General features: G+C 30.5%; 3 protein-coding genes across 11 annotated transcripts; all 3 read right to left on the bottom strand.

Moving 5' to 3' along the window:
- Positions 1-781: 781 nt before the first annotated feature.
- On the bottom strand, positions 782-2,108 carry LOC137808406 (uncharacterized). The gene has a single exon (XM_068609497.1). The coding sequence runs from the start codon at positions 1,883-1,885 to the stop codon at positions 1,208-1,210; it is 678 nt and encodes a 225-aa protein (XP_068465598.1). The 5' UTR covers positions 1,886-2,108; the 3' UTR covers positions 782-1,207.
- Positions 2,109-13,461: 11,353 nt separating this feature from the next.
- LOC137808405 (GTPase ERA-like, chloroplastic) lies at positions 13,462-20,230 on the bottom strand. 8 transcript variants are annotated; one of them, XM_068609490.1, is made up of 10 exons: positions 19,710-20,230; positions 19,268-19,413; positions 18,145-18,285; positions 17,956-18,069; positions 17,715-17,840; positions 16,495-16,593; positions 16,287-16,388; positions 15,847-15,927; positions 15,611-15,746; positions 13,462-13,801 (listed from the first exon to the last, which is right to left on the bottom strand). In XM_068609490.1, the coding sequence occupies exons 1-9, from the start codon at positions 20,083-20,085 to the stop codon at positions 15,660-15,662; spliced, it is 1,272 nt and encodes a 423-aa protein (XP_068465591.1). In that variant the 5' UTR covers positions 20,086-20,230; the 3' UTR covers positions 13,462-13,801; positions 15,611-15,659. The 8 variants fall into 8 exon arrangements, with proteins under 8 accessions (XP_068465591.1, XP_068465593.1, XP_068465597.1 ...); XM_068609492.1 differs by having other exon boundaries at positions 13,462-13,785; positions 19,710-20,151; XM_068609496.1 differs by having other exon boundaries at positions 13,508-13,785; positions 15,611-15,713; positions 19,710-20,151.
- Positions 20,231-21,552: 1,322 nt separating this feature from the next.
- Positions 21,553-25,475, bottom strand: LOC137808404 (uncharacterized). Of its 2 annotated transcripts, none has more exons than XM_068609486.1 (4): positions 25,194-25,475; positions 23,872-24,564; positions 23,088-23,516; positions 21,553-22,025 (listed from the first exon to the last, which is right to left on the bottom strand). In XM_068609486.1, the coding sequence occupies exons 1-4, from the start codon at positions 25,309-25,311 to the stop codon at positions 21,847-21,849; spliced, it is 1,419 nt and encodes a 472-aa protein (XP_068465587.1). In that variant the 5' UTR covers positions 25,312-25,475; the 3' UTR covers positions 21,553-21,846. The 2 variants fall into 2 exon arrangements, with proteins under 2 accessions (XP_068465587.1, XP_068465588.1); XM_068609487.1 differs by having other exon boundaries at positions 25,046-25,283.
- Between the last annotated feature and the right edge of the window lie 1,350 nt (positions 25,476-26,825).

The following is a 26,825-nucleotide window of genomic DNA, read 5'->3' as shown; positions in this document are numbered from 1 at the left end:
AAGTTTGTAGTAAATTTAATTGATGTAATAGAATAAATTTAATTTCATATTAATATATTTAGTGAATAATTTTTTAAATAATTTTATATAAATATAAGATTTTGAAAATGTAAATTAAAGTTAAAATAAATTTTAAAGTAAAATAAAAATTATTATAAAACCTTAATAAATAAATAAAATAAAATTTTAAAATAAAATTCTATTAAAATAAATCATAAAAATTAATTTATTTTATTTTATTTTATTATAAATTTAATTATTATATATATTTTAATTATTTCTTTAAAAAAAACAAATATTTTGTTCCATTTTATTTAACTGTAATCGATTTACTTATTTGCTTAATCGATTGTAAGTTATAGGAAAATAAACTTTCTTCCGCATGTGAGGATGGAAACTCATGGAAAATCTTGAAAATTCTGACAATAATTTCTTATCTTATTTTTTGTATAATTTTAAGTTTTTTTTCTTCAAATTTCATCGCTTTTCTTCATTCTATGACTTTTCGTCGTTCGAAAGAAATCTAGGGTAAATGTTGAGAAATTCTTTTTAGTACTTGATGAAAAATGTAAATAGTTCATATCTTAGCTCAAAATCCTAGTATGGTAAATTCATAGACATTTTCCTTACAAAGATATCTGATTTTTAAAATATATTTTAGTTCTATATTCCTGAGATCAGTGGCAGTTTGAATTTCTGATTGTGTGAATGATGCATTTACTTTAGCAATGAAGTATTTAATCTAAATATAGAGTAGAGAGTTGGAAAATATGATGGTAGATGAAGAAATGAAGCATCAAGCATTCACGTTTATTGTTGGGAATACAATTCCATTCCCTTGCTTTTACCACAATCAAACATGCAAACAATTGGAGAACTTCCATTTCCCTCAAACTATAAACTGTAGAATAAGATCAGCATCGCTTCCAATTCTCGATCAAGGAACATATTCTTCTTCACTTCCATTATATCACCGCCACCTATTTCTTTACCTTATTTTCGCCAAAAACAAAATCATTACTAACAACATTACTTACTGCTAAAACACAACCATCTTATGCCATCCACTGCAAAATATCCACACTCTACACTACAGTTAATTGGATCAAGGGAAACGAGTACTGCCACTGCCATATATTATCTCTTTTTTTTTTTCTCAAACAGATATTTATTATTGAGCGCATTTTTTTTTTCTAGCTTTGAAAATCTAGGACGGATTCTGAACAACAATGGCGGAAGACTCTTCCCGAAGAAACCTCAATTGCTTCGCGATGAACGCTTCAATGGCGCGTTGAAACTCCTCATTGCTCAGCTTGTCCTGCGGGTACAAATTTTCCGGTGGGTTTTCGCGCCGCTTCTCGGTCTCCGACCGACGGAGATGTCGCCTGCGCGGCGTTTTCACGCTGTCCCCTTTCCAGTTCTCTGACTTGCTCCGGCGGAACTTCGTGGTGGGGGCGGGGTCGACGCTGGGCCGATCCTGAACCGTCTCGGCTATGACCTTCTTGTCGTGGAACTCGGGCTCCGGCAGCACGCGCGGCTGCGGCGCGTGGATAACAGTGAGGGGGGTGCGAGTGTTGAGGAAATCGTGGTAGAGAGCGTCGGCTGCGGAGTGGGGGGCGGAGAAGCGACGGGACTGGGCGAGGAGGGCGGCGATGATTGCGTTGGAGAGGGCGAAGACGAAGAGAGGGCTGGCGGCGAAGGAGAGGAGGCGGGTGAGGAATTGGGCGGAGAGGGCGAAGACGAAGGGGAGGCGCGTGAGGAGCCAGGAGAGGAGGAGGAGGAGGAGGCAGAGTTCGAGAATGCGAAGGGTTTTGGAAACGGCGGCGAAGAGGTTGTGTCTTTGAATGGCGTTGGCCTTCTCTGCTTTGAAGAGAAACTGGTCCATTGATGGACACAGAAAGAGACACTAACTAAGTGCTGCGTTTGATTTTGAACAACAAAAGGTTTTCTTTTGGTAGAAGACAGAAAGAAACAGGGTGAGAGTGAGACTGTGACTGAGTGTGTGTGTGTGTATGAGACAGAGAGAGAGAGAGAGAGAAAGAGAGCAAAAGAGCATGAAGAGTTGTTTCTTACTATCTGAAAGTTGGCATAAGTGAAACTTCTTTCAACACAAACTTGCTCTTTTATAGACTCCGCCACCTGCCACTGCCTCCTACATTTATCTCTCACCTCATCAATGTTTTTCATTTCAAATAATAAACACCAAAATATTTCCCTTATTTATTAACATCATATAACAACATGTATACAAATTAAAAATAATAATCAAACTTTACTATAATCATCGATAATTATATTTATACTGTTAATATCTAATCATGAAAAAAAAATATAGATTAAACTGTAATTTTACATAAATGATCCAAAATGAATCGCATATTAAAAGAAGCGATGAAACTACATTACATATGATTTAGTTTAGTAGAATAAGCAAGTATTTAAATATGGTGATTTTGCTTGGTCCAGAAATGGTGGGAGATAGCTGAAACTGGGACTTACGGTTTAAGATACCTTTTTTTTTTCATTGTTTTGGTGTGGAAGATATTTGATTCTTCAGCGGAGAGGTAATGAGAATCGGTCTTTGGTTAAGGGTGTTGAGATAAGATGTGGCATTTCACGTGATGCGATATGTGTTAGTGACACTCTTCTTGTACTTTTATTCTAAGACCAAACATTTTATACTAATACAATTCTTACTTTTTTTTAATTATATTTATCAAAAAATCATTCAAATTTAAATATATCGTTGATCGTGTTAACCAGAGGTTATTATTTGGTAAAAGAAATTTTTCAGTTTGGCTAATGAGACTGATATATTTATATATTTGAGTTATTATTTTGCTGTTCAGACCAATGTTTCTTACCAAGTCAACTGAACCTTCTTCTTCAGCTCACGTGGCTGTGCAGTGCCCAACTTGAAACATTCCACGCTTCATTGGATTTCAGCTTTCTATTCTATCTATACCCTTCTGCTCAACTTTCCGTCTCTTTTTCTTCAAACATTTTCTCTCCTACAGTTCTTAAATCAATTTTTCATAAAACTATTTTATTTATATTTAGTAAGGTAACTTTTTTAATAGTTTTTAAATTATTTAATATTTTAAAAAATTATACTTATCATCTTATAATGCTACTAAACTTTAATACTTTATTGTTTGAATCCTATTTATGAGTATGATTTTTGGATTTTTGTCGAGCTGTTAAATTTTTTTATTATAAATTTAATGTTAGATTTATCTTTTTTTGTTTAAATTATTTAATTTATCTTACTGAAAAATAATAATGATTGTAAATTAAAGTAAAAAAAATATTCTTTTTTATGTAACTATTACTTGAAATTTTAATTTATATAAAATCAGAACATAGCAATTTGAAAATATGAATTTATAATTATTAAAACTTATAATTACTTAATATTAAGATTTCATTTAATAATTAATCATGTTCATACGTATTATTCTAAACTTTCAACCGGTTTTTAATTAGTGTACCCTTTTAATTTAGTTTTTAACTTTAAACTTCATTTCTCTTTTTGAGCTTCATTTTTTACTTTCTATCTGAGTTAATTTTGGCAATGTAGCACGGGACTAACCTTGTAATATAATTAGTGTGCGGATAACAAGGATAAAATTATATAAGTATTATATATTATTATTATACCATTTTACAATCAGTACGAAGGAGTTGAACCAGATCTACTAAGTAGTGTAAGTAGTGTAGTAGAGTTTCTAATCACTATAACAAGCCTTTATAGAGTAGAAAAGTCTCCAACTACTAAAACAAAACAAAAATTTATCAATAAAAAATAAAATTAATAAAAAGGTGTATTTCAGTAATACACTAATCCATATAAAAAAAAAATACCATCACCAAACTCTCATAAATATGCCAATTTATATAAAAAAAAAAACACCATTACCGAGTTCTCATCAAATCTAGACTAAAGGTAAAAAAAAACTTTACCAAAAACATCCACAAAACATATAATACAAGTTTCACTAAAAAAAATATTAAATAAAAAATAATTTAAAAAATTAAAATAATTACATATTATGTTAATTGCACTATAGACCATTTTATAAAAAAAATTATTGATATTTAAAATAATTTATATTATTAATAAAGATTTATAAAGTAATTTCATTAGCTACCAAAATTTTAAGTATTAACTATTTTATATTTTAAATTAGTCTCTATTGATTTTTTAAATTAATCTAGAATCTAAAATATTAGTAGCTAAAATCATTTTAGCTAGTTTATATACAAATTTATAAATTATTTTATAAATAATATAAACTATTCTTTCAAGGTTTTCAACAAGATAATAATAATTATTTCTTCAACACATTTAGTCCTTCTTCTTTAATTCTCCAGTATACTTCACTGATCTCTTCCGGTTTCTTCGGATAAGTGGATCTTGGTTCTCTCGAACATGTGGATGTTATTTCTCTTTGACATGTTGGTCTTAGTTCTCTCAGATAGGTGGGTGTACATGTAAGATGCTCCAATAATAAAATCATAATCAATTCGGTTAAGTGATAATTTATCTAAAATACATCAAGTCACCTATTTATAATGCTTTTTTATTAGGTTTTATTAATTTTATTGGACTTTTACTTTTTGTATTTTATATTTACTAAGTTTATTCTAATATTTTGAACTTAACCTTTAGGTTTTGGTACACTATTAAGACTGGTCATTATTTTATATTTTCTTATTTTAATTAATGTCTTTTGATCCTTATTAATCACATTGTGTTTGGCAGACCGAAAGTTATTGTAGTTATGATCTCTCGATCATGTAACTTAACAGTTTTTTTTATCTAAATAGTGCAAAAATTATTTTAAATACCAATAATTTTTTAGTCTCTAAAATATTATATAATTTAATAAATATAATAATTATTTTATTTCAAAATTTGATTATTATTTAATAATTTTTTTTCTTAATAAAAGAGAAATAACTATACAAATTCAAAAGAACTGAGTGCTATCTTTTATCAAGTAAAACCTATTATCCCAATACCCTTTTCCGTGTGGTATTCTTCCTTACCATGTAATTCTTTAACTGGTTTGTTACGGAAAACGTATAGGTATTGTTGGCTCCCGACAATATCTATTCTACAATGAAACCAGAGTTTAGATCGTAGACAATTTGGTTAAAAGTATAAATTGAATGTTTTTTTTCTGAGCAAGAAAATTGAATGTATGAAGCAGTGTTTTCTCTTGAAAAAGTGAGTAATAGTAGCAGAGTATAATTTCCACTGCCACCATTGAGAGAGAGAGAGAAATAAGTGTATGGATTTTAAATTGAGCTAAGATAATAATAGTGATAAACAATAATAAAGGGTGTTGGTGATTGACATTGATATGAGTAGAAACTTAGCTGGTAATTTAAAAAGTAAAAAAAAGTAGATAAAAATTGAAGGTTAAGGAGTAAAATGAAAGTATTTACTTGGCGTGGCAATAAATTAAATAAAGAAAGTAATAAAAGGCGTGATGAGTGAGGTTCTTGCAAGTTGCAAAAAGAAAGGTTTTGGTGTGTTACATGCAGCACGTGGCGCTCAAGTGAAGCACGAAAAAGGGGCCAATTCAAGACGTAACGATACTAATAATACTGTTATTTACAGATTACTGTTGCTTTGCCTCTGCATTTTCCACAAACTGACACTCTCTGTTTCCGATCTCTAGAATTCTCACTTTTTCTTCTTCCTTCACTCCCAATACTCTCATTCTCATCATGCATTCCTTTCTTAAATATACTTTTCTGCTCTTTCTTGTTAAGATTTTTAATTTTACTTTTTCCCATGTCGAATAACAATTAACACCAACAACACTACATAAGAAAAAAAAGCCAATTTTTTTTCCACCACCTTCGTACCATCCCCTTCACTTCTATATTAATACTAAAAAGGCAGTTTTAATATTTTTAAAAGATTAAGTAATTTTAAATCCTATATTTCATATATTTCATACTTTTTCTTTCATCCACATACAAAGTTTCATTATTTGATTATGTATAAGAGGGTTGACACGTTATATTTCACACTTTTAATGTAAAAGATTTTTATTTTTATTTTATACTCATTTTTATATTTTGCTGATTTTTTATTTATTTTGTGACTTTTAAAATAATAAAAAAATAAATGAACAAAAATACGTTCATTATCATTAAAAATATCATAAAATTTATCTCAATAATTAACATTTAACATCAACCACCACTAATTACTACAAATAACCAATCACCACTTAAAAAAAATACATCACCCTCTCTACATACATACGGAAATGCAAGAAAAAATTTACCAGGAAAAAATGTTCACTTGTTTATTATTTTAATATTTTAAGTAGAAAGTAGTGTATTAAAATTGGTGTTTTGACTTTATTATATAAAATATTCGTGGGTCAATTTGTGCTGAATATTTTCAGTATTTTCTCACAAAAAATACAACAACTCTTTCTCACAATAACTTTTCACTTATCAAATAACTTGTTTTTGTTGCATTAATTTATGCACTATCTTTTTATGTTTTTATATAATTCACATCTAACATTCACTACATACATGCATGCTTAATTTAGCTTGAATGAACTTTTGAAAGTTGATTAAATTAGAAATAATGATTGTAATTGTGTTGAAATGGATGAGACCTGAGAAAGCACAGCGTAGGTTTGGTTCCTCTCCAGTTTTTGTACTGTGAAGAAGCTATCATGTCCCTTCAGATTGACAAGATGTTTCAAAATTTAAATTTTGATTGCATATTTAATGGAACGCAATCAATGTTTGAAACTGAAGACAGTAACTGGAACTTTGACCACGGCACCCTATAAAACTTTTGTTGAATGCTTCATCAAATTTTGGAACTTTCGTCACCATTCTCAGCGTTTTTCACAAAAAAATTAGGTTTAAATTAATGAACCATGTACTACCTCCGTTTTTATACGTAAACAACCAATTTAACTCCAAAAGTTGTAAAAAATTACATATAGATTTAAAATTCATAAGAAAATTACCTACCAAATTTCATGCAGACATTTTTATTGATTTCCTTTTGCGGATATTTTTTTGGGAAGGAAAGCTGTTTCTGTTTTTTTTTTGGCAGAAACTTCTGCAGGAAAACTCTTACAAATTTCAAATTCTTAAGAAAAATCTTATGAAATGTAAAAGAAGTCCAATAATATATTCTATAATCAAAAGTTATATACATTAATTAAAATTATACTATTTCGGAGAAAATGTTATTATTTGCTGAGAATAGTAGAAGTGTAATTTTTTCTATTGATGAAAATGGAGGTATTAATTTACAAAAATTATTAATATGGCTCCGGTAATTTCCCCTTTGCGGTAAGAAAATTTATTATAGATTACAAAATTCATAGTAGTTTAAGGATTGGGAGTAAAACCCACTTTTTTTTTTTTTTATGATAGTTCTAAATAAATTGTGAAATTAACATTACAGAAAATCATGAAATAAAATCAATTTTTAGAGATCAATATAATTAGTTACAATAGTAATTAAATTAGAGATTATTTTAGAAATTTAAAAAAAAAATTAAATTAATTTTTATTATTGTTAACAACTAAAGTTTTAACTATCAAATATTTAATTTTTAAATTTGGTAGCAAAAACTTTGATTGGTTAGATACTAATTTAGAAACTATTTAACAATAAAAACTAATTTAAAAACTATTTTTTTTTTATTTTTAAAATAATCTTTAATTTAATTACTATTACAACTAATTATTTTGATCTGATAATTTTTTTTTTTTAAGTGTAACATTTCAAAATGTGATTTTATCATTTTAGTTTTTATAAATTCCAAAAAAAGTGAAAGTGCCGTAATCCACGGTAGTTTAAAATTATAAAATATATAGCTTAAGTGGAAATAAATAAATAGTTTATGAATTAATAACGAACATGTTAAAAATACTTAAACAAAATTTATATTTTTTAAAATAATTTATATAGAAATGCTACTAATTAATAATAAAACTATCAAAATTAATATTTATTTAATTAAAAATATATACAAATAACACTAGTGTTAGTAATATAATTCTTTCACTAAATTCAAATTATTGTTGAATAATATGTCCTACTCGTATTTCAAGACTAAAATAAAGGAATACATCACGCACATAGGACATGCAATAAATAATATAATTAGTTTATAAAAATATGTAGCTAACAATAATTTGATTGAAGATATCTTATAAAAGAAATTTTGGTTGTTAATTAGATACTAATTTAGAAATCATATAACAATAATAAAAATTAATTTAAAAATTAAAAATTTATTTAATTTTTAAAATAATTTTTAATTTAGTTATTATAACAACTAGTTATTTTTTATCTCTAAAATTAGTTTCTGTTTCATGATTTTTTTTAGCGTAATGTCAAAATTTGTGTTGTTTTTGAAATTATTATAATTGTATATTTTTATGAAATATGAAACATTCCAATAAATTTTGATTCTAAAAATTATTCGTAGAAAATATATAATATTTTAAATTATTTTAGATTCAAAACTTATTATGAAAAAAATATCAAATTTAAAATTAATATAAAGCTAATTTAGAAACATCCACACTATTTGTTTTTAAAAATATAAACTTGAATTTAAAATCTAATCAATTATTTAGATTCGGATCTACAAAATTCCAAACAAGTGTTTTTATAAAATATAGATTTATATTTAATTCTAAACTAATTATTTGAATTTAGGTTGCATTTTAAAAAATCCAATCAAGGTTGAATATGCACATATTGTTGCTTTCATTCCTTCTCAAGTTTTAGGATACTATGAGATGAGAGATCTTAATTTTATGGGACTTAATTTCTAGTTCCTATACGCTTATAGTAAGACTTACTAGCTATACAAATATCTGAATAACAAGTGATCATTTGTTTCTTTAATGTTGTTGATAAAAAAAAACACAAATATCTGAATATGGAAGATGATATGTAATACAACATGTAATGCGACTAGCTAATGCTCTTATAGATTAAGTCCATTAAGTAAGAGATAATGAGATTGTCTTTTAACCAAACTTTGTTTATCTAATTGTTAATATACCCTATTACTTTTATATTGCCATTTGGATACATAATTCTTCACTCACCGTTATAACTTCCTTAAAATAACATAAACAATATCGAACTCGAAGGTAATTTTAAAATATTATAATTAATTTTATTTTTTTATATTATCACATAAAATTGATTTTTATTTCTATTTCAAGTAGATTTTTAGGTAAGTGTAATAAACAAATTATTAAAATAGGTTCTTACCAACTATTCTTTTAACATAACAAACAATAAATTTTTAACGTCAACTATATTATAATATTATAATATTCAAATCATTAACGAGTCATTAAATATTTTAAGATATTAGTTCATATGAAAAACATGTTTACTACTTCGAAAAACTCACAATAACTTATTTTAATAATTTTTTTACTATAAATATCAAAAGATATAAAATGAATAAAAAATAATTTCACGTTATACTACATCAATAAAAAAAACCATATTTAACCAAAAATATTATTTTTTATTTGGACAGATATTATTGTGTCTCATAGTGAAAAGATAAATTGACATCGCAGTCTCTTGATTTTTGATGGAACATCGTGTAAGACATAAAAAAAAAGGTGAGGAGTGATATGTGCATTAGACCTGGTTGGGTACCAGTGAGAATTAGAAGATGGGAGACCACAAAAGAAGAAAACATGAAAAACACGTATATGGGTGACGAAATTCTTCTCATTTTCACATCACAAAAAGGAACTCCTATGGATATTTTCAACTTACCTTTCTATCTCTCTCCTTTAACCCATTTCCGTTCCTCCTAATTCACATAGTCTAAACAAAAGCCTAGGTGACATAACACAGTTTCTCTGTAAGAAAAATGACATAACTCAGACTAGAAAAAAAGGGTTGTAAAGGTGGTGAAAACTGGTCAAGAAGACTATAATAGAGTAGAGGTGGTAGTTTGTAGCCATGAGAGGTGGTTGCAGTGTTACTATTGTTAGAGTTAGATGAGTGATGTGACTATGAGTCTCAGGAGTCATATCGTATAGAATAATAATAATAATGCATAAGGGCAAGAGACATGCATGCATGTTGGCCCTGCCCTGCCAATTTCCACTGCACTTCCATAGGGCTTTGGGAACATGCTGAATCAGGTTCTCTATATCTTCAAGTCACCATTTATTAACAATAACTTTACTACCAGATAGTCAAAATGGCCAACATCGAATGGTGGAAAAATTCTAATGACTCATCTAATCTAAATAGATTCAGTAAAATTTTATTTAAACGGTAATTAAGTCAATTTATCTGGAAAATGTGATTAAGGTAGAATTGAATTGTTTTTTTATCTACGAATGGATCCATGACCGTTGAGGTCTATTAAAAAAAAATATAAATACTAGTGATATATATTATAAGAAAAAAATATTCAATAAAAATCAATTTTAGAGAAAAAAAAAATTAGTTGTTATAGTGACTAAATTAGAGATCATTTTATAAACTAAAAAGTTGTTTGATTTCTAAATTAGTTTTTATTATTGTTAAATGGTTTTTAAATTAGTATCTAATTAACTAACAAAGTTTTTGCTACCAAATTTAGAATCTAAATAATTGGTAGTTAAAACTTTGGTAGCTAATTAGATACCAATTTATAAACTATTTAACAATAATAAAAACTACTTTAGAAACCAAAAACTTTTTAATTTCTAAAATATATCTAATTTAGCCACTATAATAACTAACTATTTTTTTTTCTAAAATTGATTTCTATTATATAATTTTCTTATAATGATATGATTTTTTCTCTGAACTCACCTGCATATTATTGTGCTGATCCTTGAACTATTTTTACATATTTCTCCACAATCATTTGGTGAAAAGAAATACGATCAGAAATCACTAACACCTGATAAGCGTGAAGACTAAAAGCAGAAAACGAAAAAAAAAAATCACTTTATAAAAAATCTGACCTATAACCACTTTTCTTTTCTTTTACTATGGAAAAACAACAAAAGTCTATTTGGGATAAGAAATTAACGATGTGATAAGCTTCTTAAGTCGTTTTCAGAGTTGATGTGGCGGTATGTATAAAAATTGGTTCAATCCACTTTAGTGAGAAAAAAATGTGTGATTCTATGGACTTCTTATCTTCATAACTTGGTTTCTGACATTTCAAATAAGAGACTTATTCTTTAAATGCACAAGTCCTTATAGCTCGATTCCTTTTCTCTTTTTCTCTTTTTCTTCTCGGAAAGGACTTCTCTGCTTCACATTTTTATCTCATCTACAATCAAAACTATATTTTTATGAAAATATCTCATTTCAAGACTTCGATTAATTTAGTTTGAAATTTTATTATCATTTGAAGATAATATTTATTATTAGAAAATATTGTCATCTAGTTATTTAAAAAGAGCGATTCTCAAAAAAAAAATTACCAAGCAAAATTCTTATCCCAACAATTTTAATCAAATCACTGATAGCATGTGTTTAGAGTTTAGGTTTTAAAAAATGATAAAAAAATTCTTAAATTAAAAGTTAAAATATTAAAAATTGTACTTCAAACAAAAAAATGCTTCAAATTTTTCACGTGTCGCACATTAATTATTATTACAGTTGATGTAGTGGTTTTAAGGTAAAAAAATATTTATTACAACAATATATTACTAAAATGACTAATTAAGTGGTCAAATTAGTGAGAAAAAGTTACTTTCCCATTGTTAATTATGGAATACTTAAACTTTAGTGGCATTTTTTCTTTTAAAAATTGCATATAAATTATTATGTCATTTATTTTAACAAGATAACGGTTATGCATGCTCTAATATGAAAATGAAAAATCTATTGTTTTTGTTGTTTTTTACATTATTATTGATTAGGACACAAAATTATATAAACTATAATTACTTTATTACCTAACTAGATAAGTTTAAGATTTAATTAGTTTATATTAATACATTCAAGAACAATAAAATTTCTTTATAATTTGGTTAAATTTAGGAATATCATATACTTTAATCTTCGTGGAGCTATGTTAGAAATATAGAACCTCTCTTAATAAATATGATTGATTAGTTATTAAGATATTACTGATTACAAAATTGAGGAGATTGTTACTTAAATTATGGATGAATGATTAGAGAGCATAATCTAAGATGTTAAAACATAATATTTTGTTTAAGTGCATGCTTACGAATATATGTCTAGCAATGCAAAGAATTTCATTACATTTTTTTATTTAACTAATTTCACATAGTTTTCGGTGTCTTAAGGCTAATTAACTTGAAGGTAATTAATGGGTGGAGGCATAAAAACTTCATAGAATTACTTATTTTGTGCATGAGGAGTAGCCATGGACAAGGAGACATGCATGAAATGGGTCATGAGCCAACTACATAATAGGGCATCAATCTCAATCCAATGAAAATATATTATTTTAGACCATCAATTTAAAAACTCTATTTTAATATCTAAAGATTAAATTTGAGATGAGAAAAGTATTGGTCTTAGTAAGTCCGTTTCCTCCTACAGACAGATTTTTTTTTTTTTTTTTTATCTAAATATAATGATATGCTAAAGAGATAAGGATAAGAGGGAGATGAAAAGGGAAACGGCATGCAGCTCCATTGATGGTGGAAAATAGCTTAACCGGAATCTTAAGACAACGATCTTGAAAAGGGATTTTGTGTTGAAAGCAGAAGCTTATTTTGAGAAATAGATGGGACTTTCTGGCCTGGAAAGTGCAAAAGGAGTAAGAGGAATATTTGTAAATGTTTTTAGAAGATACTATGCAGAGTTAAATAAACATTTAATCTCAAGTACACTACATTGACAGATAATAGATATTTCATTTTCCAAATCCTTCTGAATAGGAATAATCGATCGTGCGGTTTAAATGGGTTCTGCAAAAGGGTGACATTGACCATTACTCACAAAAAATGGTGATGTTGTTTCGAAGGCATATTCTGTTTGCTGCTTTTCTTGTTTAAACTTATCGTGTTGTTCCTTAAGGACCATCATTCTCTCTCGGCTTATTTCACGGGAAAAAACCAAACATGTTTCTTGGTTTCACAGCCACACTACTCCACAAAGTTTAAAGAAAACGTTTGAGCTATGTAGCCCATAGCCCATAGGTGCAGGCTTTGATGTTGAGCCCGTGAATATGAGGAATTTTTTTTTAGTAAATAACACTTACTATGTTTAGATTTTGTAAAATTTATTTCAAAGTTTGAAAAACACTTCAAATAGAAATTTTGTGATTTCATATTCTTTGGAGAGTGCAGGATGGGATATACTGAGTAGAAGGAGGAAGGAAAGGGCTAAAATGTTACCTTCTAGGTTTTCTCGTTGACCGTCCAATATAGTAGCATATAGCCCTTTAGTCGATGTGTCTATGTTGAGTTTCCTAAACTCACTCAGCCTTTTCTTATCCAAAATGTACTGCAACTTCGATTGCATCTTTTCATATTTTCTCATGTGAGCTGTTAAATGCAAATCTCATTCATGTATTTTCTGACTTTCCCCACAAATATGGGAATCCAAATCTAACTTTCCTTTCTAAAAAAAATCCAAATTTGAGTTCTTAAAAAATTATGTATTGTCACATCTCACCTACATTCTTGTTCGTGGGACTTTGGTTTGGGATTTTGAGTTGCTTTGTGTGCTCTTTTCTGTGCTCTACCTCAGACAGGCTCCTTTCTGTGCTTTCCTTCTACCTTTTTCATGTACTCTCATACTTCGTAAATCTGGGGGAGGTAAACACTATAAATTTATTCAATATAAAGTTCAAGAAAGATTTGTTTTCACACAAAAAAAAAAAAGAAAAAAGAGAAAGTAATAGAGAAGTTTACAATAATTTAATGAAGAAAAATGTAATTTCTTTTTTGGCTCATCGAGCCTGGTCCATGTGTACATACATCAGGTGGAAAAGAGCGTTATAGCTAAGAATTGGAACAAAAAAGGGGATTCAGGATTGCTGAATTGCTTGCTATTCGTTGTTTAGGGTCTAGGAAGGATACATGGGGTTGTCATGAGCAGATATCTATCTAAATGGAAGATCAGCAAGCCAATCCCTTGCAAAATTGCTTATGAATCATATACTACTCCTTGCCAATTCATTTGATTTGCAAATTAAGTCGTCTCTCAAATCCTTCCACGATCAGATCCTTTCAATTGAAAACATTGACAGTAAGAAAGAGGGAGTAATACAAAGTTAGAATGAAACTGTTAATGTGTTTTCTGCTTTAATTAGTACTTTTTTATGCATGGGAAATAGGGAAGACTCAGCAATACGTAGGTCAAAGTGAAATTATTTCGTAGTTAACAATACAATTAAAGTGTACTAGTCAAATATCAAAATCATATGCATCAATTTAAGTTATTACTTGAGTGAAGAATATTTTTTCAACTCATTCTTTACACCTGTTTTTCTTTCTTTATAAAATTTATAAAATACGGATCCTCACCTGTTTCTTTTTCTTTATACAGTTTACAAAATAAGGATCCGCTTGCATACAAATTCATCTATAGAATACAACTAGCACAACTACAGAAATGTGGCACAAAAGACACAAATAATGATTTTGTAAGCAATTAAGTACATCAACCATCCGATTGTTTTTGTTTATCACATAAGTATCATTCTTTAGAAGCAAATCTCTAGCATTATCGGACAAAAAGATGCAGACAACTCTCTTAGCACATATGAAACTCTTGTGTTGAATGTCTTACATCAAATAAAACCAAATTAAAATATATAAATGAAGATAAACATCCCCTTACAAATTAGTTTTATGAAAATGAGTTAATTTAAACTCACTTCATAGTATAGTATTAGAATAATTCAGAATCTATCTTAGGCAAGTTCATTAGGACCACTGGTATTAGACTCCTACTAGACTACTCACAAATATTTGATCACACAATCGAGATGTTCATTCTTCATCATGAGAGAGTCTCTTAGAAATCACATATCGAAGATAAAACTAAATTATCAATTATAAACTCACTTCCTAATACCTTGATTCACTAAATTGTGAGAATAGACAATTTTAATGTCATGCAACGCCAACTTAAATTTTGTGTGTTTAAACTAGTTTTGGATACTACGAATATTATTAGACATCTGGTATTCTCCTTCAACTTTCAACTGTGTCACGCAGTTTACATACACTCTGTTTATACATGAACAGCTAAAGTTCCTATTTTCCAAAAATAAACGAACCCTAACAAAGCTTTTTCTTAAAAATATTATTATGATTGAAATAGATGGTAATATGTATTCGTAACACTGTTACCACTCCCGTTCCTACAATAGCCGAAAACAAAAAATAATGTAAATGTGATAGGGAAAGGAAAGAGAAGCTAATGAAATTGCTTCCATATCTTAAATTTTCCATTCAACATATTTTTAATTCACATTTTTACCGAATAGGGATCATTTAACAGGCCTACAAGGAAGGGAAGAGGGTTAGTGTCAACCAAAATCATATACAGCTCAAGTTTTGATAGCAACCGTGGCAAGGGATCTTAACTTTGCTGATCAAAAAAAAAAAAGGGATCTTAACTTACATATTATACTAGATGCCAGATGAATATTTTTTGTTTAGCCATCTTCACATTATATAACACGTATCTGACCCCCATAACCATAGTGCTTTAGAAGCCCTTCATCCTGTCGCCAATTTTCTTTAATCTTTACTTCAATCTGTTCAGATTTCAGACAACGGTATATATATATATAGAATAAAAATTCCAGTCTAGAAGGAAAATGTCTTCAAAATGAGTAGCGTAAAAAATTGGCTCACCTCAAGATAAACTTTCTTCTGTAAAAAATCTTCAACATCAAGGCGAGCAGCCATTGCAAGCAGTTTCAAAGCCTTTCCTTCCTGGTGTATTTGAGCAAAACATACAAGTGGTTACTGTTCAGTTTAAAATATGCACCAGCTAACTGCTCATTGAAAAGGGGGAAGAGGCATCTTTAGCAGTATTTTGATTTTTTCCAAAATAAAGACAATTTCTAAGATTAGAGAAGAACAAAAATATCAGAAGTCTAAGATTACTTTCAGTTGCAATGCATGTCCATCAAAACAGATAAAAATTATTTTTTGCAACAATGTTATCAAATTCAGTGTTTAGAGAGTACACAAAAGCAAGAAAAGCAGTAATAACATTGGTAGTGTTGACTGTACAAATAAATTCCACAATTTCACAAATGATCCACTGAATTCTGGTTCAAGTGACATACTTTTCCAATAAGGATAATCTTCTGTGAGTTTTTCTCAACCAAAATCTCTACTTGTATGTAATCTTTTGCATTCGGCCGAGCTTTATAGTTTACAACATTTACCTGAAAGAATTGGATATAAGAAAATATTTTGACAAAAAGAAGTTAGTTATTCGTTCAATTTGAGAGGGGAAAGTGGGCTATATCACATAAAAATGAAGATGATTACCTGACATGCGTATGGAATTTCATTTCGATACTGTATAAAAATCTTTTCTCTAACAATTTCAGACACAAAAAATCTTTCTGGATGCTCACTGACTATATCCTGCAAATTCAGGCAAGTCAAGGCAGCATAGAAAATGAAAGAAACAAGTAGGTAGAAGAAATGGCAAGTGGGTATATTCAGGTTCTTATTGTATCCAAATTTTTGAATAACATGCTATAGCGATAGCAAAGGGGATCTGCACTACAATATATCAGTGGATGAAATCTGTACAGAGCAGAAGGAAATATCATACACTATTTGTAATACTTGAACAATATTGATGAGTGGTATCTACAGATTGGCGATTTAGTCATGGTGCATTACAGCTTAATTGTTCAAGCCATGGGAGGTCGATGACAGTTGTAACTTGTATATATGACATATATCATCTAAAATGCCTCATTTTTCCGGTTCTTAGAGTACCAGAACCATTACATATGTAATTAGTTACACATTAGTTGGGAGAAAGCACTAACAACCTTCTCCATACCATTACTATGTCACCCACTACAGTCTATAACTGCGTGCCTATAGATGGTACGGCATATTGACAAGATAATCACAATGGGATTGCTGGACTGAAGGCCACAAAATTAATCAGGATGCATATGCTAAGCTTCAAATTGATACTGTGACTTCTCAAGTAGGATCTATATAACATATCGTGGATGAATGTCACTTAAATTTCTTTATAACACATCTTTATACAACAAGAAAAATTAACATGATTCATAACAGAACATTGTGGCATCACATGATCTATATAGCTGACCCCACATCACTGGGAAAAGGCTGAGTTATTTGTTTGTTTGATTGTCAATATATAAAAAGTAAAATTAATGGGAACTGTTATAAATCAAGTAAAACAACATGTGTATTTGTGACTGGGAACCTAACAGATTGCTATGGACATTTATATACAGCCTAGTTCACCTTAATGACCTTAAACATAAACCCCAGGAAACTACCGGTTTTTATTTCAGTTTAAGCAGCAAATGAAAACTCTATATAATCAAATGCATTTACTCTTTTTGTAGTCAGGTGTGGAGTAGCAGAAGAAATGGTTATTTTGTGGTTTAGTTTAATGGGGTCCTCATTTTATTTCAAACTGTGAAATGAGTCAATGAGATAGCAAAAATGAAATTTGAATGAGGACAACAAAATTCTGACTTTTGACATGCCTTAGGATAATAAGCTGGTCCATTGGGAATCTTTGACAGTATCCAGTCCTTTACATCTTCAACCCCTTGACCATATTTCGCACTAACAGGTATAACCTCATCAACATCAGTAAATTTCTCATACCACTGCAAGAAATTTGAAATAATGAAGACATAAATTTTTGAAAGAAAAAAAAACCATGCCAAAACCAATGAATTAACTTATACATGTGAATATGAATACTAACTACTTTGTTCCAACCTCAAGTTTCTTTGCAAGTTCGCCAGGTTTAACGAGGTCCTTCTTGTTTATAATCAATAGAGTGGGGGGTTTATCTTTGAGGTCTCCTATGCCTTCTTCCAACAATCCATCAATCTAGAGATAGGAAGCAGTTTGGAAAAACAGGAAAGAGAATAAAACTAAAACATTCTTGTAAAGGAAGATCCCTACTTTTTCAGGAGCTTTACGTGCATCCACAAGAACCAATACACAGTCAGCATTAACTGCTGCACTGCGAACATTTTTCATCATCATTGAGTCTAACATGTGCATTTCCTTCTGTAGAACACCAGGTGTGTCGTAAAGTATCATCTGCAAGAGATTTGAAGGTCAGAAAAATGGAAAAATATAAATTCAGGTGTACATCCATTAAGTTTTCAAATTTAGTATTAACATGACTCATGAAAAAATAACAAACACTTACCTTGTGCACAATGTTGAACTTGTGAATTCATATAATATTAAAAGAGAACAATATATCAATTTGAATTACCCCCACCTCATTTAATTTCTGTGTAACAGTTTCAAATGAAATGCCAATATGCAAGATCATTTATCTCTAAAAAAGGCACTAGGATGATAAATATCCAAGAAAACTATAATTCATGTAATTGAATGTCTCTATTCTAGTTTATGATATAACTAAGAATGGAAGCTTCCACTATAAGAAGCCAATGACACTCTTTGAAATGTGGACAGCATTGAGCATGATATTAGTTAGTGAAGATCACATTGATTTTAGAATGAAATAAATCATCAACTCAAAAATATTCTCCAAATTGTGTGTTTGGGTGACCATTTGCAAAACTGATTTTGGAATGAAGTGGTGTGTGTTTGGGTGTTTTTATTCTAAAAACAAGTTAATAGCAAAATCCAATATAAATGTCTTTATTCAACACAAAAGCTGATAGCGTGTTTGGATTCCATTAAAGGACGTGCATATTGTACTTATTTTCCACGCCAATTCTAGTAAACACAAGGAAACTAAACAAAAGTTGCTTCACATATGACATGAATGATGTGTTACTGAATTCAATCTAAACATGCACTAGCTAAAGTTGCTTCATTTCAAAATCAATTTTGGAACTAGAATCAGTTATAACCAGTATTTAAACGTGATTTTGAATTATCCAACCTGAACCCAAACAAGTATCATCACACATTTAAGAAATAGGAAAACAAAAACAGGCATAACAATTTTTACAGGCCACGCACCACATGAGAAACAAAGAACCAACTAGACAAGCTGACAAACCCAAGCAGAAGAATTAGGAACCAATAACAAGATTAAAACCTGGTAATCGGTTCCAGAACATATACACAGAATCCGATGCCGGGTTGTTTGAGGTTTATCAGTAACTATTGACAACTTCTGACCAAGCATTTGGTTGGCCAATGTACTCTTCCCAACATTTGGCTTCCCAAGTAACGCCACATATCCTGCATTTGAAGAAATATAAAAGCATGAACCAACTCTAACGCCAGATATCCGGCATTTTAGATTTTTCTAACATGTTATTGAACCCTATCCAAGCATACTGCTTTTGACGCACTCTCTATTATGGTTGAAATTTATGGGAAATCATAAATTTTGCTGTCCTAGTTATCCTAACTTAGTAATTTTCACTTAATTTTAACTGCTATCCTATAGAAAGAGTGTATTAGAGAAATTCTTGATGACACTCCTCTCTGAACGAAACAAAATAAATTCAGAAACCCTAGAGGGAAACACGAACCGCTCCGGTGGTCGGGACCTGTATCGAAGTCAAGCTCCTCACTCTCGTAATCGTCGAGCAAGGCGATGTTCCGGTCGGGCTTGTCGCTGAGGGACAAGAAAGACGAGTCGTCCTCGTCCAAATACGAATCTTTTTCTTCTTCTTCTGCTTCCTTTAACTGTAGTTTCAATTCTTCTTCGCCGACCCAGAGCTGGTCTTGTTTGGCGTGGAATACTTGGAAGCGGCGGTGTCTGGTTCTGGAAGAGAGGTGGGAGAGGGATTGGGTGGGGTTCCGGTGGAAGGTAGCGAAGGCGCAAATGGGAAAGAGAGAGTGTTGAAGTTGAAAGAGGAAGTGTTGCGTGGGAACGGTTGCAGTTGAAGAAGCCAGCTTCTCCATTGCCAATGCCTCTGCTCCCTGCGCTACTTCTTTTTATCCAACTTATAGGATAAATTCAACTATTAACTGTTAACTATATTTCTTTCACGACGTCGTTTTTGTTGGTCAGCACTTCCGAATCAAGGGCTCAGACCACTGTTCTAATGGAACCTGTCTTATATTATTTATTATATATGTAGAATTTTTAAATATCAGAATAGCGTGTTTTACTCTTTATAAAAAATAAATGAAATAATAAAAACATAAAAAAAAAACATCAATATCTTATTATATATAAATTAAATAGCATTAAAATAAAATTGAAAAAATATATAACTCAAAATGAAGTTAATTAAAACACGTAAGTCTATAAGATTAACACAAAGATTCAACATCATTACAAGTTTAGTGATAATATTTGGATAAAGATAATATAAATTTGCGACTTAATAATTTCATTCTGACCTAGGATTTTGGGATAATAGAGTTTATAAGAAAATAGCACAAATTGAGATAGATTTTTTTAATATTATTATTATTATATTTTCTTTTAATTATGGAAGATGTGTGGTGCACCACTCCCTGCTTTTTCTTAAAAGAGAAGTCACATCCCTTCATTTTTTTAAATGTAAATTTGAATTATACTGTAGAAATACTGTAAAAAAAATTATTTTGTTATTACGAATATGTCATTATTCTTATTATTAAGATTTAATAAATATAACTGACTTAAAAATGTTATTATAATTGTACTATGTTATCTTTAAATTAAACTAGATTACATATTATTATTACATTAATTTGACCATTCGAGGTAAAGTTAACGAAAAAAGAGAAGAGCAACAACTTTGTAATACATTTTCTATTATTAGTGAAAAATTATTTGTAATTACAAAATCAATAATACAATTTATCAAACAAAAGTGAAACCAGAACCTTTTTAATAATCTGAGTATACTTTAAAAAAAAACCGTTTTACAAAATGCAACATTTCTCGGAGCTTGAATATATCTACCGTCTATTTAGGTTAACCTCACAAATTTAACTTTTAGACTAACAATAGCCAGACTTACTTTTAATCTTACCAAATTGAGAAAGGATTTTCTACCAAGTAAAAATATATCACACACAAACACACACAGATAATGCAATCTGCTACATAAACAAAGCCAATATAGGTCATATAAAATTTACATTACAATTCAGCAATATTTTATTTCAAGCGCTAAAGAAAAAAGAAAAAAGAAAACCTCCTCACCCACTCCTGGCATGCTCGTACTTCACGTGCAACGAATTACCACGATACATTTGTCAACCATGGAACATAGCGAACTGAAACAATGCAGAGAAACACCCAGGTCGGAAAGAATCCCTAACAGGTCATGCAGGATCATTGCTTGACCAGATTTTCTTTATTACGGTTCATCAACATCAAGTATCCAATTTCTTCAGTGGTGTTAAAATGCTTGAAGAAGCAAGTATAAAGAATTAATAAAAAATGCGCTCTTCGATAATGTATCGGGTGAAAAGAATACTTTGCACCCCATAATCCATAAGAAATTATGGCGTATTATTATTTCACAACTCAGACTGAACCCTTTTACTAACCTACTAGCTAGACATTCCAGCGAAAGGCAGATGTTAAATTATGGACATACTTAGGACGCCGCAAAATTGTAATGATCAAGAGATATGTTAGCCACACAGTAGAACATATAATTTTTATTCTCCTCCTCTACCATAACTCGGCAATGAAGTTAGTATGACGGTATACATGGTATATTAGTTGGCTGCATCATCATGTTCACGAACCGGATCATGAGCTGCAGCGGTTGATCCTCTACCCACCGGGAGATAGGACAATACTATTGCTGCAGTACCAAGTGCAAGCGTGGTAGTAATCGAGCCCCAAATCCATCTCTGCCTCCTACTCCTTCTTTGTCTCTCACGCCTTGCCATCTCTGAACAAGACAGAAATAACATAAATGAAACAGAAATAACAGATGAGACAAAGCCTACCAAACTACTGCATATATTGTGCAAGCATTAGACAAAAAAAGCTCATCGTATTACATATCCATTAAGGAAATTCTAACATTGCGGGAAAGTTGACCATTAAATAAAAATAGTTTTGGACCATGATCAGCTATAACTTAAAATGGGTAGGCATAGTATGGGTATTGCAAGTACAAACACTTGTATGAAGAACACAAGTACAACTTTTTTCACTGCATACCTAAGATTGTAATACATGCCATAAATCATTTGTAGCATTAGGGCAGGTTTGGTAAAATAAAAATCTTACAAGGTTTATTTGAAGTAATGAAACTGGATCATAACCTTTCTATAAGTTCTTCTTAACTTGTTTCAATAAGCAAAATGAGAAGCTAAGTTGTTTTTAGCTTATTTTACTTGCTTCGCAGTAAAGATTAAAATAAAATCTCACATTACAACCACTTAGGTCCTTCATTTTGTTATTTTACCCAAACACTCAAAGTAGAAATCCTCAATATAATGTCTACCAAAGCAATCACACTGTAATAAAGCATAAGATATGAGCTCATACAATATCATCACAATTCATAACTGTTCAATTGATCTTCATTTCACAATAATAAAAAATGGTTTCTGTAATCTTTCCTTTTCTCCCAGTAATTCTCTCTTATTGGAGGTTTCGTGTGTATATAGCCCATAATCAACATTATTAAGCCACCAAACAGCCTACCATCTTACTTTTTTTATCATACATAAGACCCAGCTATGGACATATCTATTACTCTATCAATAAAACTATGGAACCACATTCACAGTCAATGATCATATAAAGCAGATACTATGCCAAAACCTGGTGGTTTTTATTCAACCATCTCTTAACAAATATTTGTGCCATTTGTAAAGTAACTAAGAGACGTTTTTGGAGGAAAAATAAAATGACAAATCAAACCAATTATAGCTTTAAGAAAAAAGTACATTTATCAAACATTAAACGCAAAATATCCAGTTTAAGATAGAAAGATACACACCTACTGCTTCCTGGTTCCTCTGAGACATCTCCCTATTCATGGTCTCATAACAGTGGAGACGTTCCAATAGTCGAGCAATCTCAAAGTTCTTCAACTCTAATTGAGCTTCCATCTCCATCTCCATTTCTGCCCTGGCAATTCCTCTTCCAATGCTGTTTGATATGAACCTAGTAATGTAAAGTTGCTGAAAGACATCTTCCATAGGATCAGAACTCAGCTGTTCACCCTCAGATGTAAGGTTGGTAGGCAAAACAATTCCCACATGAGATAACCCTTGTCTAAGTCTCTCCCACTGGCTTTGCAAGCTGTTAAGGGATTCTTCAACTTGTTTCCTCTTCTCTATCTCCATCAATAGACTCAACCTTATTTCACGCAAATCAGATTCCATATCACGGTGAGAATTTTGAGTCCCGCTGTCAGATGAGAGTTCTACAGGAAGAAAAGAGCCAATATTGTTTATATCATGAAATATTTCCAAGAAATATACTGATCCTCTTCCTCACATCTAATTATCATTCCATGTATGCACTAAAACTGAGAAATCGATGGATAACCAAGATATCATTTTATCACTGCAGCAACGACCACACACAGTAACATGAAGAAAAGACGGAAAAATGGAAATCAAAAGTTATAAAATAACAATAATAAAATGAAAAGAAAAATGGTCCTACACATTACACCCGATTTCAAACTCTATAGAGCACACCCCTATGGTTGTATTTGTCTACATGCTAAAATCAATTCCGCAGAAATAATTGTCAGTGAAACTAGCTCAACTTACCTTCCCAAGCATCAAAAAATTCAGCCCGCTTCAATGCTAGTTCCATGCCTGTATTATCCTCACCATCTGTGCAACTTTTTATACTCATTGAATCATTTGGATCAAAAAAGTCTTCACACTCACCAGCTCTTTCCAAATTCAACGCCACTACTTTATCCATATGTGGCCCATTAAGAACGCCACTACTTTCACTTTCCCTATGTCTGTGCCCAGGGTCACAACCATTGTTGCTACTAAGGCCAGTATCATGTGCACCATTCACCTGCACCTCCTTAGCAATAACAGATTCGGCCTTGGTAGAATTGACTTTGAGATCAACGTCAGAAAAGGCAACCACAGAATCATTGCTCTTACCATTAGCATTTGGATCATCAATATCCTTCTCCTTGGCCTGTACATTGGCCTCAGAAGAACTTTTCATCAAGCGCGGGCCACGGCGTTTGTGATTCACAATGTACGGAGAAGGAGGGAACGAAGAGGGCGCATCTGGAAGCGGCGTCACCTCAGGTGTGGCATAGAGTGCTGGCTTTAATTGAGGACGAGGAGCGGGCTTCTTTGCCACTGGCGGTTCACTACTTCGCCTATGGAGCTTCGTTGGGACAGGCATCGGCACCGGAGCAGATTTATAAGAAGGTTTCGAAGCTCCAGGCTCTATCAATCTATCAAATGCTATGGCAGTAAAGGTCGGCATGGCTGTACAAAATCATATCAAAACGACACATGGACGTTAAAACAGGAATAATCATGAATTAAGACCGTTTTCAGGCCAATTCAACGCAATTTTCAATTATGCATAATTAAATCCAATAGATATAAATTTAAAAATCGACAAGAACATACGCAAAGACACTAAAATTCAGGCAATTTTCAATTATGCATAATTAAATCTAATGGATAGAAATTTAAAAATCGACAAGATCATACGCAAAGGCACTAAAATTCAGGCGGCAAAAAGATCAAACAAACAGAAAATCCCTAACCTAATATAATGCCCTATACTCTCCCTAAAATACACCGAAAACAGAAAAAAAGAAATGTTCGCACAATTCTAACCTAAAAATAATCTTCTCTTGTTGCAAAAGAAAAAGAAAAACAATGAAAGAGAAAGAAAAACGAATCCTAACACAGGAAATCCAATATGTAGCCTGAGACCTAAACAACGGAATCCAATTACCGGTATCCGAATTGCTATTTCTGTTTTTCTCAACCAAACTCTACAGGAAATCGAAATCGGTAAGACGGTTTTTCTCTGTTTTTTCTTGTTTATTTTTTCCACGAAATCGAGGAGAATAGCAGAAAGGTGAATAGAAGAAGAAACAAACCTTGAACGAAGAAGAAGGAAGAAGGAAGAAGGAAGAAGGAAGAAGGAAGAGGAGGAAAAGGGTGAAGTGAAAAGGACTCAGTGGACGCCTGAAATGGGAGGCGTGGGAAGGTGCACATATTTTGGATATATTTTAATATTTTGTTATTAGGACACACTTCCCACACCCCTGGAATCAATTTCGACCTTCAAAATCTCCAACCTTTTCTTACCTTGCCCTAATTCATTTCTCCATTTTTTTTTTATTATTCTTTTCTTTCTCTAATTTTTGGTGCCAACGCCCTCTCGTATTCTCCACTTATTGTTTAAATATTGCAAATTATTTATTTTTAAGCCACAAAAAAATATCTATTTATCACTTTAATAGGCACTCATATATCTTGCAAGATAATCGCATTCAAATTAAGTGAGATTATTAAATGCAACCAAGTTTGGCTCTGAAATAACTTCATTTAATACAACTTTATATGTTTTCAAATTATTTTCGGTTTTGAATATATTCTTAGTTTTTTTTTTGGTGAGTGGGTGTGGCCCGAACACGCGTCTCTGATGATGGGCCCGGGCCCTTCTCACTGCATGCATCAGGTGAGGTAATGTAATATAATAGTGTGCAACAAACATTGACTTTGGTGTGGTGTAAACATTTGAATTGTTTGGGTCTATGAGAAGGGAAACCAATACTTGAAAAGGTGGGTTGTAGAAGAAACAAGAATGATATGTATCACGAGTTCTTCTTCTTCTTTCTTTTAAGACAAGTCTTCCTTTCATTGCTGTTCAATTGCTCCAACAACACGTTGCAATTTCAGTGTCATTGTCAAGAAGGTCAATAAAGTGGAATTTGAACTTTAGGTGTGCTTAACATCGTCATTGCTTTTCCTTTTCCTCTTCTTTTCTTTATTTAATAGTATCTAACAAATATTTATTACGCTATAACACTCTATATTTAATTTAAATACATTTTTAGTTCACATAAATATAACTCTTTATGCAAAAAAAATATTTATTAACTTTAAATTATAATATTGTTTACCATATATTTTTATATTCTTCTATTAAGAACATTGTTTTGTAACTATTCAATATAATAATACAAAACTTAATATATAGAAAATAAATTATTCACTCTAAGTAAAATACTAAATTATTGAATGAAAATATAAAAATAACCTGTAAAGTTATCCTGTTTATGTCAAATAATAAATATATATTACTTAACTAAATTAGACATCTACCAAAATCTAATTCTCTTAACTTAAACTATTCTTTTATCATTTTGATTATATTAATATTTTTTTAGTTTTAAGTTAACTATAATAAATAATATGACTATAAAAAAAGGATTAATTTTTTTTAAAATTAAAATTAATAAACATTTTATAAAACAAAAGTAAATAAAATCACACTTATATAAATTAAAAATATATTTAAACTTATACTAAAGTAGAACTAACTAATGATTTAATTACATTACTTTATGAATTTGGAAGAATACTTTAGTGTGAGAGAATTAAATACCTCTCCCTAGGGGAATACATGATTTTTGTTTTTGTGTATGTATATATATGGAATTATTACTTTGTTTTGGAACTCATTTAATAGGTTTATATGATGGTATTTCTCTCTTTTTTCTTTC

Source organism: Phaseolus vulgaris, chromosome 3 (assembly GCF_000499845.2).
Source record: "Phaseolus vulgaris cultivar G19833 chromosome 3, P. vulgaris v2.0, whole genome shotgun sequence".
Classification (NCBI taxonomy): domain Eukaryota; kingdom Viridiplantae; phylum Streptophyta; class Magnoliopsida; order Fabales; family Fabaceae; genus Phaseolus; species Phaseolus vulgaris.
Note: the sequence above shows the minus strand (reverse complement) of the source record. Positions and strands in the feature narration are given on the sequence as shown.

Coding starts and splice junctions, on each gene's coding strand:
- LOC137808406 (XM_068609497.1), bottom strand. CDS start 1,885: ATGGACCAGTTTCTCTTCAAAGCAGAGAAGGCCAACGCCATTCAAAGA.
- LOC137808405 (XM_068609490.1), bottom strand. CDS start 20,085: ATGGAGAAGCTGGCTTCTTCAACTGCAACCGTTCCCACGCAACACTTC. Junction 18,286..19,267: donor GTTCTGGAACCGATTACCAG/GTTTTAATCTTG, acceptor AATCTCTTGCAG/ATGATACTTTACGACACACC. Junction 15,928..16,286: donor AGATTATCCTTATTGGAAAA/GTATGTCACTTG, acceptor CAAATACACCAG/GAAGGAAAGGCTTTGAAACT.
- LOC137808404 (XM_068609486.1), bottom strand. CDS start 25,311: ATGTGCACCTTCCCACGCCTCCCATTTCAGGCGTCCACTGAGTCCTTT. Junction 24,565..25,193: donor TTCCTTCTTCTTCGTTCAAG/GTTTGTTTCTTC, acceptor GATTTTGTACAG/CCATGCCGACCTTTACTGCC. Junction 23,517..23,871: donor ATTTTTTGATGCTTGGGAAG/GTAAGTTGAGCT, acceptor TTCTTCCTGTAG/AACTCTCATCTGACAGCGGG.